General features: G+C 38.3%; 1 protein-coding gene across 1 annotated transcript in view; it reads right to left on the bottom strand.

Moving 5' to 3' along the window:
- The window catches only part of CMC1 (C-X9-C motif containing 1), a 40760-nt gene that overhangs the window by 1566 nt on the left and 22884 nt on the right, over positions 1-16310 (bottom strand). The window contains exon 3 of the mRNA XM_033072994.1: positions 158-248. Within this exon, the coding sequence (XP_032928885.1) occupies positions 158-248 (91 nt within the window). The remainder of the gene's footprint in view (positions 1-157; positions 249-16310) is intronic.

Raw genomic sequence — 16310 nt, 5'->3', positions numbered from 1 at the left:
AAAATATTGTCAGCATGGTTTTAATAAAGCAAAGATACCATTTTCAGAAAATAGATCCAAGTCCCTAACCCTGCACAGCCCTTTCCAGAATAGTTAACATTTCTAGATTAGCACAGGCCATGCACAAAAGCCCAACAAAAACTCATGAAGGACTTACTAGCCAACCAGACAGTCCTTCAGTGCTGTGTTCTCCTGCCGACACTTCACCACCATCAGAATACCAGTTTCTTGACAGCATTTGGTAAATGCTGGGGGGAAAAAAAACAACACAAATGAAATTGAAGTTAGAGAAATGACAATAGGTGAAAAAACAGTATGTGGAGGAGGTAGCAGACCAGATCTGATTTATTATTAATATAACCATAGTTGGCCTAGATTCTCATACTGTTTGCAAGGTCTTTGTCACTTGTTCTGCAACAACACTTTAACTGGGATTCTCCCCTCATCATGTAGCACATTTACACACATACTGCTGTTGCTAATACCATTTCTGACGTTATTCTTGCAGCAAATCCATGATTCATGTGCCTGCTTTTCACATGCTCTACTCAGGGCTATCACCTACATCTCTGGCAGTTAAGAACAAAGAAGTTGCTCAACGAAGTGAAAGTACCTGGTCTGTTTTAAGGATCTTAAGACTTAAAAACCAAACCAGTGAGCTACCGAAACAGAAGAGCAAAGTCATGACTAAGGACATGGGATTTATCTGCGACTAATATCATGCCTCATTGTTATCAGCAACTTGTACAGATGTTTCACTGACTAATAACCCTAGATAAGAATTGGCTGTTATTTCTATCAGGAGACTTCCAACTGTCCTGTTCTAAGAAGTAGCTAGCTATATTTAGCAGAGAGAAAGAGAGAGGGAAAGAGAGATGGAAAGAGAAAGGGAGCCATGTGTCCAAGATCAACCAGGAGCCTGTTCTTTCCTGTACTATTTATACTGACTCTTCCTACATCAGCATCTCAAAAAAATCATACCTATTAGTACATTTCTAAAAATGACCTTTGTTTTTTTCTGGGAAAAATATCCAAAGCTTTTGAAAGCTTATGGTCTGTCTAGTGACCAATTTGATTTATAGTCTCTACAGGCACTTCTTTAAGTGCTGTGTTGAGGTTTTGGGTTGGGGCTTTTTTTGTAGTAGTAATCATTTCTTCTGGAAGCTGTGAAATAAAAAACCACTGAAGACAACAGGAGGTCCTCTCACTTGTTAGCTCACCAGTCTTGATTGGTTAAAGGCGTGATGTCCCAGAGAACAAAAAAAGCCTGAACTGCAATTGCCAGCATTCCCTGGCTTCAGAAGGCCTTGCCTGTGGTACATGGCCAGTCACTGTTGCAAAGTGATAAAACTGCTTCCAGCTGTTTAGCTTTAACATTACTGATGCTTAACAACAAAGAGGAAGAAAGAAGGTTAAAGCTTATTAGGCATCCTTATATGAACACACAAAACTTGATTATCCATCTCTTCTGTTTGGCAGTGATGTAAGGACTGCAAGACAGGTTTAGTTATAGACACCAGGAACCTTCCAGGAGTCTGGAGAATGTTTTTTTATTCTTAGTTGTGCTTTGTTTTGCTCACAGAGGGGCAAGTACCAATCTCTTCACTCTCCTAACCAGTGACAGGACTCAAGAAAACCGCATGAAACTGGGTCAGGGCTGGTTTAGGTTGCCTATCAGATCAGGAAAAAATATCCACCCAGAGGGTGGCTGGAACAGGCTCCGCAGGGAAGTGGTCACAACACCTCACCTGCCTTGAGACCAACAATGGTCTCTGGCACATGGTATGACTGGGGCGTTCTCTCTAGGGCCAGGAGTTGGACGTGATGGTCCTGATGGGTCCTCTCCAACTCAGCTTATTCTTGTGACTCTTCCATGAAATGAAAGTGTCAATGTTGAGCAGCACAGTGTTTAAACTACTGGTTTGGAGAATAATGTTAGAAATAGTGCTCAGTAGTTCTAGATATCTTAAACCAAGAAATAATCTCCATGTCTGACAAGCTTACTCATTCTTCACTCAGGCAATATCTGCATTGTTGACCGAAGTTTCACATCACAAGACACCACAGAAGAGGCAGATGCACAGGGTTTGATTACAATCCTATTGTAATTTAACGCTTTAGCAGTTATGAGAAGTAATCAGAACACTAAAGAATCCAAACAAACCTTCTTCCTGATGCACTGCACATTACAGAAAAAACAGAATTGATCTTTTCATAATCTTGTGTATAATACTATCTTTACTTCAGGAAATGCCTTTCCATGACTTTTGAAGTTCATGGGCTGATATGTCTTTCTTCCTGCAAGCAGCAAGTTACCAAAACAAAACCTCAAGCAGCAGCAATACAAGAGGTAACTCTGGGCCAGTCTACAAATTCATTGCAAACTGTAACACAAAAGAAAGTCATGTTTCAAACAATAAAAGTTATCCCAAATATTTCCAAATACAAGCCAAATAAACTGAGAAACAGAGCTCAACACAACAGAAGCGAAAATGCTTTGTAGAAAGGGGAAAGAGGCTTGCTTGCCCACTATCAAATCAACCCTTTGCCAAGGCTTTTCTAAGACAGCTACATATGTCCATCACTGAATGCTCTGTGCACAGACAAGGACAGATCCACTACTGCGTCAACAAGCTGCAGGTGCCTACCAGTTACCACGGAAACTGGCTACAGATCCCCTTTCACCTGCAGCAGTCATGGTTCATGACATCATATCTGACATAGGTTACCCCACAGGATCCTCTCCATGCCACAGGCTCTGTCTAAGGGAATGCACACGGAGCAAAGATCTCTTCTTGAGGCTACAGCTCAGGGAGACTTCACTGAACAGCTCATCACTGATTTGAGGCTGGATTTCTTCTTTATCCCTTGTGAAGAAAGCTTTGCATTTTTGTTGCAAGGCAAATCCAAAAATGAGTCACAGTTCGGAGAATTTTAAGTCTCATTACATTTTATCCATTATAGCCACACACAGAGGGATTTTAACTGCTAAAGCAAGCCTCTATTTTAGACCCTTTTCAAATCAAACAAGTAGATAAAGGCCAAAATGTGTCTTTGCCAAGAGAGAGGTCTGCCGTCAACCAGACAAAAGCTGAACAGCCATGTCTGAATACAGAGCAGTTCAGTTTTGCCAGTTCTCACCTGTCCACTATGGCATGCTAGCATGTGCAGGGCACCTGCCTATGATGGGAAGACCACATTTTCAGGGACAAGACAGGAGGGCTTTTTGGCTGAGGCCAGAGAAAAATGAGTCCTTGCAAGGACTGACTCTTCAGCAGGGAGCATCTCCAGCCCTGAGCAGCTCAGGAAAGCTGCTGAGTTTGGTCCCTGACACCTTCAGATCTGCCCTGGATCGAAGAGCCAGATTTCACTGGGTCTTCCTATCCCAACTTACCCACCTGAGAAAGCACAACCCAAAGAACTAGGAGAAATTAGATCCTGATGTATGTGAAGTCACACAACAGGGGAAAAAAAAGGGCTTTTGAAAGCCTTCTTAATTTATCTATAAAGCTGTACAGAGATGCATTTTTTAAAATAAAATTCCTATTACAAGTCTTTCTGTAATTTCCTTCAGATACAGAATTATACAAATGATGTTGGAGGGATGAAGAATTAGTTTTCAGTGCCCGACTTAGTATATTTGATGGTTGATTAAAAACTTATTTTAGCTACAGAGCACTCTTTTTAAGGTTTCTTTGATAATTAGGAAGAAGGCTGGCACAGTAAAGACCACTTTGTTTACAAAGGTCTTTAGAGTCCATACTAATCTTTGCCGAAAAAAACAGTAAGAAGAATATTTTTCCTTAGTATTTCCAATTGCTTTTCCCTCAACTCCGTTTTATGACTTTACAACAAGATAATATGAGAAGCAGATGGAAACTGAAGTGAAACTGGCTAACAGTTCACTTATCACAGAATAAAGACTGGACAAATTATTTCCCTGTCTATTCAAGCAGTCAGAAAGGCATATGCAATACACACTAAAGTATTAATTTTGAAAGATCAGATAAATTACCAGAAAGCTACAAAAAAGATGGGGGTCCACCATTAGATGTCCTGGGACATACAAGTCCTAATTAAAAAAAGGAGAGAAAAAGCCAGAATCCTGTCCATTTTAACTTTAGAACATATTCATAGGTTCAGGAAATATTTGCTCCATATGACAAAAATAAAAAACTTGTAGGGTTTTGAGTCAAAGGGACAAACCAATATCTAGCATAAGACACAAGCAGAGCTCTGAAGAATAAAGACAATGATTTTCTTCCATACCATTAAACCAGACAATGTTAAATTTAACACTGTTTATCTCAGTGTCTGCAGGACTACGAACAGTGGACAACAAAAACAAGGCATCACATTTATGATGCAAGTATTCTTTATGTACCCTAGAATACCATCCCACATCCAACACTGTGCTGCATTCAAAATGAAATGGTGGAATAGATGTGTTGGACTGCTGAAGTTTCAGTTATGTGTATGTGAAGGAAAGACTTCATGAAAAAAAACTGTTATGTCCTGCCCCAAGCTTAAAAACAAACTGAAAGTTGTGGGTGTTCTTTTGCAATTTAATAAAGAGGAACAACCAGCATCAGATTATATTTGCAGCAGATTTCTAAAGGATTTTTTCTCTTAACTTAAAAAATTTAAAAATATTAGACAGTTAATTATTTCTTCCTGCAAACATCAAAGTCTTCCCATGTGCAAAATAAGAGAAGAATAAAAAGTGGGACTTCTCTCCAGACAAGCAGTTGCACGGAAACTGTGTTGATATAACACCAAAGAATCATCCTCATTATTTTCAATGTATGAACTGTTTGTAGTGTGAAGGCTATTTCTGAAAGTTCATTTTTTGCAGATTCAGATTATAAAAATACTTGGCACTTCCATATTGCCTCATATTGTGAGGTGTTGTACATTTCATATAATACTGGAACTGTAGTTTTATCAATTATAAGTGTGTGTCTATTTTGCAGATGTGCTTGTACACAAAATAAATGAAATATTCCCCATTATCAAAATAAATTGATCTTCTCAGGTCTGACTCTCGTTTATTTAAAGACTTTACAATTTTACTACTTAAGAGAAAGTCCTACAGAGGTGTTATCTCACCATTTATATTTTCTCAACACTTATGATACTGCTATCACACTCTTAAAATAAAAAAAAAAACAAACCAGGCTTATTCTGGGGTAGGCTTTTTCCCTCTACATACACACACACAGAAAAAAAAAAGAAAAAGATGTATGAGATGTATGTATATATATATAGAGAGAGAGTTTTATCCAGTGTTTGGGTCATTCCTTGGGCTGTACCACTGAGTGGAGAAAAGATGCCCAAATGACAATGGGGATTTGGGGGTGATAGGAGGAGGAGGAAGAGGAAACAATTCCCTTTAAAATGCAAACAAATAGCACGATTTTAAAACCTATATTTGTAAAATGTGTACAAAACCATAAAATTATCTAAACATTACCAGCAGCATTTTTAAAGGTAGCTATTACGCTTTTAATTTTGTATTAAATTATGATTCATTAGTTTGTTACTTTGAAGATTACTCAGTATGCACAGAACAGATTACTGGTGCATTTAATAAGCCAGAGGAAGTAGTAGAATGAACATGAAGAGATTGTTTTACATTGTAGAGTATCAGCTATTTGATATTTCCAACACAGTACAAAAGAAAGCTTCTCTGTAGATTGCTCATGGTTCAGTTAACATCACTGAATATCTAATACCTCCAACTCAATTAATTCTCACCTGATTAAGATCAGTCTGATATTCAAACTAAATCATCTCTCCAGTCAAGTAGAAATCAATATTTCTGATTTTACTTTTAAATTACAACAACAAATAAAATGCATGCATCGTCAGTATGCTAGGAATAGCTTTCCTATTCTGGCCTACTATGGCATGCATAACACAGCTGATTAAAGAATTATTCTAATTTGAGCAACAATATATATAAAACAGATTAATTTGACTAGAAGGAGATAGCATGAAATAATTAAATGCATCTTATATAGGGCAAAGAGAAAATTGACATAAAATAACCTTGATTCTTTCAAGTGAACCTCTGTTATCAGATCAAATACTTTGTCCCCACAAATATTGATTTGCTATAACATAAAAATCATATACTTTCCATTTTCCTGCTCATCACCAGCCCCCCCAAAATCTGCTCCATTTCAGCTTTTGTAACTGGAGGCAGCTGTCCCTAGGAGAGATGATCAATACATACTAGCACACAATGCAGAACTGGGGAGCAGAGAATCCCAAAAATTTGGCAATTTTAAGGAAGACATATTCATCCTCCTGGCCAATCTTTTCCAGGGCATTCTCAGCACAGAAAAGCAGCTTTATCTTAAAGTACAGAGTGCAAAGAGAGTATCCCCCAGCAGACCACAGCATCTCTGGCACTCCAGAATGAAATGCCGAAACCTCCCTCATCTCATCACTGAGGTGAACATACAGCAAGAGTGAATCATCAAGAAGACAAACAGCACAACTGTGATCTGCAGAGAAAGAATGTTTCCCAAAAGAACCTAGAATCTGTTTGTCTAAACACAATGCCCTGGGATAAAGAACACATCAATATCCTTAAAACAAATCTGAAGACTTTGTTTTAGGGGACATTAGGAGATTAGAAAGTAACATACTGAATTAAAGGGCCTATTTGTCCTGTATACCATCTTTCTCAGAAGCCAGTAATAGCTGCTTTTTAAAAATGTGTCAGAAAGTCTACATTATGGAAAAACATCTTCTCTAGTGAAATTTCTTCCTAATCACCTGTAGGCCTGGCTTGTACCTTCAAGCATAAAGTTGTCACAGTTCTCCTTTGAAATCCTTAGGATGCCTTACATGGTGGGTTTAAATGGACAAGCATCCAAAGGACGAGGAAGAAGGGAGAGGAAAAACCTCTTGAAACCAGAAAGGTATATGCCAGCCTGGTTTCCCTCAATATTTTTCTGCCCTGGCCCACTCAAGTCCTGCTAAACTCCCAACTATTGCAATTGTAGTTATTTGTTTCATACCCTGCATGTTTTTTTCATTAGCAGGTTTTCAAAATCCTGCTGCAAAAATTAATTAGCCTCAAAGTATCTCTCAGCTGGATACAGAAACAGGCCAGAGCAGGAGGGAGTAACAACACTCTACACAGACCAAAAATGTTTGAGAGTTGGTGGGGTTTTTTTTCAGAACATCCAGTTACTCACTCTGTAAATGCCACCTACCTACTTAGGAACAAGAGTCTCCAAAGTTTTCATGTCCTACATACATTGGTATTACAAGGATCTAGGTTTGGTCAACTGATTACAGTGGGCTTTTAAAATCAATGGCTTGTTTAAATATTCTGTTTCAAAAATTATAAAAAAACATATAGGGTTTTTTTAAAACCACAATACCACAACAGTTCTGAAAACTCATGTAAGGCACATAGGGATCCTTCCAACATCAGTTACTTCAAATCAGAAGTTATTGCACAGCTGCTGCTCTTTTTATTACAGAAATATTAGCAGGATTTCTCTTGTTTTAAAACCCAACAATCATTAAAGACAGAATTTGTGTGGGGGGGAAAGAGGATCTCACGAAACCACCATCAAGGAATGACGAGCACATTCACAAAAGCCACGAAGAATGAAGATACAGTCCCATTCCCATATGATGCACAGGCTTGTGCTGGGGGAACCTCTCTCATCAGGCTCACTACACATGTTCTGCAATTCAGGATTTGCTACCATCCAGACTGAGAATTGTGGATGTTTCTAAGAGGCATAACCAGAAACCTCAAGCAACAGCAGAAAAGCACTTCTGTCTGTCCCAAATAACCCACACCTATCCACAGCAGATCACTGGATCTTTTCTTTCCAATTTTATAATAAGCACAAAGAAACAAGAGAATGAAACTGAAAAGTAAAGCTTAAGAGAAGAAATGTTTTGTTTAAGAAAAACACATAAACAAGCTGAAGAACACAGCCAAACACAGTAATTCAAGTCAACCCAATCAGTTCAACTAACAAAATCCAGACAAATACTTAAAAGTGTTAACAAAAATATGCCAGATTAAAGTAATGAAGAGTTTTTTTAAAAAGAGTTCTGAAAATAATATACACATGTAATCTCAAAATACTTTCAGGAGCATTTAGTTCTGCCATTAGGACAAGGATAGGTCAGCTCTGCTCATTCTATGTCCTGCACGCATAAGAACTGACCAAAATGTCTTTTTGGTGACAAGGATTGGAAAGACTAAAGTTAGTTTTCAGTTTGACATGAATGCACACATGAAACTTAGGAAAAGTGTTTTCCTAAGAGTCACAGAGTCAGAAAAGAACATATACCTTAAAATGTCTGGCAGTGCTTTCCTGACTATTGCTAAATGATTAAATACTGTGGAAGACAGAATTTATTAGCAATAAACATTTAATCACTAGAATTTTAACAGAACTTGGACTTCGACAGCAAAAAGAGCTTTGGCAGAGATGATACAGAGAAATGTCTGCTTGTTAGTTTTGGTGCCATAGACCTGATCTGATCTTCCATCCTGGATATACAGAGTTGTCATCATTTCCTGTATGCATGAGTATACACACCTACCTATGTTTGTGCGTGGGCGTTTTGCCCCAAACACACAGAAATCTAGTACTATGTCATATTTTTAAAGTCAATTCCAGCAACCCAGCTCTATAAGAGCTACAAGCCAAATCCTCCTGCTTCTGACTAAGCAAGACAGGCAGAGCACAGCAGTACACAAGAGGGTTATGTCCTCAGAAGACACTGGAGAAATAGCAAGAGCGTAATTATTATGTATAAGGCTTTACAGGGACTACTTTGTCAGTCAAGGTAGATTTAAGTGCTCAAAGATGACAATCTGTTGGGCTATGCAAGCAGATTTTTCCAGAAAGCAGACCTTCTTTTCTTCCTAGTGAAATTACAAAAATCTACCCTTTTAAGATAGGTAAGCACATTGTTGTGAAGCAGTTTATTTGGGTAAATCATGATTTGTCCACTAAAGAAACCTGCTTGAGGAATGTTATTGTCAAGTAAAGGCATTACCTTCTCTATTTGGTTTCAGCTAAAGCATGCCCAGCAAGCACAGCCACCTGGTTAAACTGCACTGGTTTTAAACAACAGTTTCCTTTAAGACTGACTTGATCTAATTTTCCTCCCACCCTGCAGTAAGTATCCCTGACATCAAGCGTTACCATACCAGGCGCTGGAAGAGGCAGAACTGGAACAAATGCAAGTTCCCCCATGGCTACTGTCTGTCACTGCCTGCTTTTATATAAACAAGTGCATCCAACTTGAGCTGCGCAGAGCAGCCTCGCCACTGCTTATCCTCCCACCTCCTTTGGGAGCTGCCGAGCCACTCAGGGACAGCTGAGAAGTTCGGGTAACAGATGATTTAAAGAAACAACATCCCCTCTCTCTGTCCCACAGTGACTGACTCTTTCGCTGAACTCCAAAGGCAAAATATATCTATTATCTAAAACAGAGCTTCACGGAGCCGAAGAAGGAACAGTAATGTCCTTCTACCACATGGTGGGGGTAGAGCAGGGCATTTATATAACTCCTGAGGAGGCATTTGCCCAGCTATTCCACCGTGACACCAGCTCTGTTACACCGTGCTGTGTGAGGGATTCTTCCCTTCCTCCTGCCCCAGTTCAATTTAATTGACTCCCAAAACCAGCTATTCAACTCAGAACTCCAATACTGAAGCTTGGTGATGGTAACAGTAATAGTAGTTCTCACTCCTCTGAATGAAACAAAATATAATCTAAGCAAAAATGAAACTGGTTCCAGGATTCCAGTTGGAGGGTGAAGGTGAGATGGGCCACACAGAATAGGGTCAAAATCTCAGGTCTTTTGAGAATATAGAATATTCCCAATATACAGAATATAAAAGATTTATGCAGTTATTAAAAGAGAAAGTTACTTTCCCTCACAGGTCACAATTCATCCCCAATCACTGTTCCAACATCTCCAAAACAGTTATCATGTACTTACTCTACTTTGCAGTACATATTTAATCTCTTTTTTTCAAAAGTGACTAGCCATAGGCTGGTGTGGAGGCAGAAATTCTTCACCACAGAAGAATTCCTGCTAAAGAATTCCTGCTGAATGAGGTACTACTCAGCGCTAGTAAGGATGACAAAACCACAGTGCAAATTTTCCAGGTAGAAAAAATCTGCTGTGCCCATATTCTGAAGTGAAGAGTAACTTGACCCTTTGCAATTGTGGCCACAGTATTATAAAGTATGTGAACTTAGTTTTTCAAATAAAATTGCATCACTGACTGTGGAGGTATTTAGAATATCAGATCATCCTATTCATTTCATGATTTTGAAGAGATGACTTTAAACCATGTGGCAGGAAGGCACATTACCAAAACTCAGCAATATCTGGAAATTTGGTAGTAACTGTGTGAGATTTGTCTTTCATCTTCTGTAAAATGTTTTAAATAAAGGACTGCAAAAACCAGGTACATTTCTTCAGAGCAAAAGTTGCAATTTTGAAGACAATAAAATAAAATACTGGTAGACAGAGGATATACAAACAAGTCTGATAAATCTACAAAGCAAAACAAAATGCACCAGAAACTAGTTATGAAAACCCCTCAAGAGAGAGAAACTGTTTTGCAGCATAAGGCTTAAAAGGCAGATGGCACAGAAATCTGTATAAACCCATTGACTTTACTAGCACAAATCCAGGTGCAGTTTGGTACACTGAAGGTTCGGGGACACTGCTCTACCTTCTGGAAGTTGATTACTCTGTGCTCCTCAAGCTGTATGCAGAGGGACTCAAGTTTGGCAGCAAGGGGTTGTTTAAGTGCATCTATTCTGCCTGCTCCAATTACCTTGTTTCTGATGAAAAAGCATTTTAGAGTAATACAGCATCAACAGTGTTATGAAAGAGACAGCAAAAATAATCACATAAATGTGTTTGGCATTTTTAGAAAAACAACCAAACTCTTAAGAATTTATTTAGCAATTGTTCAAATGAGTATGTTAACGATGCCTCTGCTACAAAATCATTGGCAAAAGAGATACTGAAAGTTAACAAGGGAATAGGTATATGTAGCTCCAGTTTAGAAGCCATTTGTCACATTTCCTCCTATGGCATGAGGATATCTACAATGAAATATCACATGCCTATCCAAGCAATCAAGAACTACTGGTTTTATCAATTGCATTCTAAAGGAGGAAATAAAGTTTATTTCTAGCACATTCAATCACAGACCAATATCCAGGGCTCAACCTGCTGTAAGACCAGAAGTGACAGAAGACTCCTGTGAGGACACAAGACTTTGAAGCAGCATTCAGCAGCTGGGACATGAGCAGAAACTGCCAGGGGGTCCTGGTGCTGCCATTACAACCCCCTGTGACTTTTTGTCTTCTGTTTACTTAGAACTGAAAGTAAGGACCTTTCCTGGTTGAGACTTCGTGCTGTGACTGGTTGGTTGTGACTGCATTCTCCACTGGTACAATGAAATTTAAAAGAACCTAACCTGGCTAAAAATATCTCCTCCATTTTCTGGATTTTGAACTAAATGAATTTTACTCACTGAATGCAAATGTACACACGCCTCTATCACCACAGATTTGTCAGCATGTAAGTTTTTTCCAAAGACTTGTCTCACCTTTATTCTGAAAGAAGAAAAAACCACCCAAAAGCTAGCATATGCTGTATTAATGTAAAACCCCTAGAGGGCAACTAAGCTTCAATTTCAACCTGCATAAATATTCAGCTCCTTAACTAGTTTACAGATTATGTAAACTATTTCCTTCAACCTTGTTTTTTTTTCCCCCTCGTTTAAAAGAAATGAATCCTTTTCATTCTCAAATCACATTATTGCTGCCTATTTAGTGTAAGTTAATCACCACTGCCCAACCAGAGACTGAGTCCTCAACCCAACAAAGCTCAAATGTGCGCAAAAGAGAACAATAAAGAAAACACATGCAAAGGCTCCATTGAAACAAAGACAGAAAACAAGCATATGAAAGTCTGAAATCACTTTCTTTGCATTAAGGACCTTTAACAATACACCTTGTTTATTATTCAGCTTAGTATTAATTTATTGCATGGCATCTGTTTTCTTGTACAGCAGTCTGGTTGCAAGTCTCAGATTTATGAATTGAAGTTTGCACTGTTGAGATTATTTGCCTGTTTTCCCCTACATACCAAGATTTCAGCCTTATGCATTTTGTGACAAAAAAAAAAAAAAAAAAAAAAAAGTGATGAAATAGGAAATAAGATGCCAACTTAGTTATGAAAAATAGCTTCATTTAGATTTTGGTCTTTAGCTAGAGTCCAAGACTGCTGCCAATGGTGAAAGTAAAAAAAAAAAAAGAAGAAAGTAATTGGAAAGTAAAATTACAAGTGCTTTTCCCAAATTTTGAAATTGGTAACCAGTGTCCAGCTGAGCCTTGTTTGCCATGAGCCAGCAGGCATCAACTGCTTTTCCCCTACTCTCACCAGATCTTGTTGTGAGCTGAAGGGCACTTACTACCCAGCCAGTCCACACCTGCACAGAATCTGCAGACACATTGATGCTTAATGTTAGAGAAGGCACTAACAAACCAACGGGATTCCCAAGATATGGAAGCAACCAGAGACAGACAGGAAAAAAGACAGCTCAAAGGAATCCTTAGGAAATGCTTCCAAAGTCCAAGGGTTTGTACACAGCTTTTGCAGGAGATCAAATACCCAAACAAAAATTGATAGCACTGCCATCCTTGCTTTATGCTTATCAATGCAATGTCCCATATGCTTTGATCACGACAGTTCTCCTCCATTTATGGTTTTATCTCAATTTACGTGTCTGAACAGAGACTGACTACGAGTAGAATACACTTTACCTCATTTTAGTCACCCAAAATTTCCATGTCCCACCCAAAGCTGATTCTGAAAGTACCCTCTTGTCCTTGTTGCCTTGAGCCTTGACAAGGAAGGGGTAAGGGGACAGGGAAAAGAGAGAGAGAGAGAGAGAGAGAGAGAGAGAGAGAGAGAACGAACTGGGATGTCTCCCATCCTACATGACTTAACCAAAAAACAAAGCAGGAGTTTGAGGAGCTGACATAAGACTCCAAGGGTGTTCCACTAATAAGGGTCTCCTCTCTCAACACTGCAGAACAGGATGAAGTAACTTTTATCCCCCTTGAGCTTTGAAAGACTGCAAAAGAGAGAAGAGGAAGGCTAGACTGTTTCTTACTCAGATTCATGCCCTCTGTTTGCTTGAAATATTGCTTGAAATACAACAAGCTTTAGGTTCTGACTTTTTTGTCACAAGTTCAGCCAAGGCTTAGAGACTGAGGACTTGACAACTGTTAGTACAAAAACGCCCAAGTAAAATGTTATTGCACAATCAGTTCAGGTCTGGACACACAAAAGACTGTGAATACCAGATCTCTTTATCAGAACCCAGACATCAGAGTATCAAACTTACAATCAAACTTAAGACAGTGACTACATTACATTAGAAATAAGGGGATTCTACCTGCTTCACACAAAAGAATTACAGTCACTGTTACAATACACTGCTTATGTGAAACATATCTGGCTGAACCTGATACCACAACACCACAAGTACCTTTAAGTACTTTTAACACTTTCACAGAGGCAATTATTTCTCCTCTTTATTAGAGTGGCTGAAATAGCTTTCAGGCAAGTCCAAGTCACTGCAACTCAAACATTAGGGCCACTGGGATCTGTAACATCAGGTCTGGAACAAACAGCACTGCACTGAAACTACCACAGAAAAGAAAATCATGAGCCCAGAACTGTTCATCTGAATTACTGGAGGGAGAAGGTAGCCAAAGCAAAAGTTTGCAACTCTGTTAAGTATCTTCTTTCTATAGAAGCGCAAAAATTATTTTTTGGGGCTGTAATTTTGCTAAATATTCTCTACCAACAATGAATGTTTCTCAAAGATTTGTACAGAGCCAGTAAGTAGTATTTATATGAATTTGACAGTAGACTGAAGAGGACAGATTCGCCCAGCAGTATTTTGGTTTAAAATTTCTGAAGTTTCGTAGCTACTCAATAGGTAAAGCATATCAAAACAAAGTTACACAACAGTCTCACTGAAGTAAAAGCATCTTTTCCATGCCATTCTCACTCCCCACAAAGGACTCAAAACTTCCTCAAGCTGTTTGGAATGTATAAAATGAAATATAAAAAACCATCACACATACATACATGAATATGCTTTTTAATTTCCTTAAATTTGGAATAGTTTTTGAAAGTATGGGGACACCTTTATTACAAAGACAAAGCTGAAGAACCACTACTACTCAACTGTCATGAAGCATTGTTACACGTAGTTAATATAAAATATTTTAAACATAGGACTTTTGATATAAGTCAATGAAGACACCAGAGAAGCTGTGAGCTCTTCTAGCACCCTGTTAAAGATAAGTTAATTACTAATTAAATCTCAAGTTATATAACCCCAAACATATAACATTCTTTGCCATATTCTATGGAAAGCAATGGTAAGATTCTGTTCATTAACTAGATACATGCTGAAGCCTAAATTTAACTTCAAAAAAACCCCCAAACCACTCAGAAAAGACATGCAAAGAAGTACAAGGAGAAAATCAGGACAGACCAGAAATGACAAAGATTATTTACACCAGAGAAAAATAAAGAGTTCTTTTCACCACTGGCCTTATGAATCATTTTGACTGGGCTGTCAGAGTCACTGTAGAAAATTATCACCCCAAAGGCAGGACAGAAAAAGTAATGAGCAACAAAGTTTGAAGTTGCAGACTGTGGTCACTCTTGTTTACTGGACAAAAAAAAGGCATTACTAACTAAAGGAAACCTTTCTTTAAACTCATTTTAGGAAAAACGTAAGAAGGCAGACCTCTTAATACCATAATTCAAGTCCCAAATTCCCTACAACCATTTCAACCCCTTCCCAATACAATGGATAAATACTAAGAGAAGAATCTGTTCATTCCATCCAAGGGAAATTTTCATGCACAGGTCTTCTGCATTATCTTCTTCAAAATTCCTCATATAAGTTTCTTTCTTACTCATTATCCCATCAGAATAATTAACTTCCCCCCTTTCCATGATTTCTTTCAATACCTTTGCTAGTATCCCTCTCAAATCTAGGATACAGCATCTAAACTGCTTTTCTTGTCCCTCATCAAAAATGTAAAGCCTCATCCATACCTCCAAAGCTCTAGCATTCCTTGATCATCCCCTTTCCTATCCTCTGACCAGCTCTGCAGCTCTTGATTCCCTATCCAAAACACCTCTCGCCTTCTGTTACATGATTACACTTCATGTAGAGGTATCCATCCTGATTTGAGGCAGCAAATATTCCAGGTGCTCTTTTCTTCAGAAAACATGTTAAAAAATAAAATTTTTAACATAAAAAAAAATTAAAAATAAAATTTAGAGGGATGACAGTATAGCACAAGTGTTTCAATACTGTAGTCTTTACTCCCTTCTCAGACACCAGACCTCTAACTAAACTCTTCAGAGCACAAATCTTTCTACTCTTTTTCTATGCAGCACCACTGAGACAACTACTGGAAAGCAATTACAACAGCAACAAAACTAAATTTGGGGGTGAGAAAGAGAAATTTTTTGTTGTTGTTGTTTTTAAAAGGACCTAAAAAATAATGCATGAGAACAGAGTTTTATTCAGCAACAGACAACATTGTTCTCTACCATATTAAAAAAACAATTGCGCATTGTCAGTGTTGTTACCATGGGACCCATTACCTACTACATCAAAGTGCTAGAGGGACAACTCACTTGGTTTGAGCTAAGCAATCTTTAGAACTGCTCTACGTGGAAAAAGATGCTTAAAATGTTTTCATCCCAAAACAGGATGAAAATTTGAGATTTCACTGTTTTCAGAAAACAATGAAGAACGCTTAGACCAAAATGCATGAAGAACACTTAGAACACGACATCTTGTTGAAAGTGTCTGTATTTGCCGAACTATATCTCAGCTTTGTCTTCTCTTATTGCCTGATAAGACCTGTGATTCCTGCCCCTTTTTTTTTGACTGGTTCTGCTGAGTCATAACATTGTACACAAAGATTTCAATTCATTTCAATTTTTAAGATTTGGATAAGCAATTGTCTTTGACAAATACACTTGTCAACTTCATGTGTTTTCTAAAGAACAGACAGAAGCAATCCCCTACCACCTTATGCTGAATAGAAGGTCAGTCAGCTTTTAGGCGGCCTGAATGCCCACTATTGCATTTCTGAATACACAGTAGCAACATTTTGACCAAACTAACGCTGAACCTAATCGTACCTATACAACACATTCTGACTTCAATAGTTGAA

Source organism: Catharus ustulatus, chromosome 1, assembly GCF_009819885.2.
Source record: "Catharus ustulatus isolate bCatUst1 chromosome 1, bCatUst1.pri.v2, whole genome shotgun sequence".
Taxonomy (NCBI): domain Eukaryota; kingdom Metazoa; phylum Chordata; class Aves; order Passeriformes; family Turdidae; genus Catharus; species Catharus ustulatus.
The sequence above is the reverse complement of the archived record's forward strand: the minus strand, read 5'-3'. Positions and strand labels throughout refer to the sequence as shown.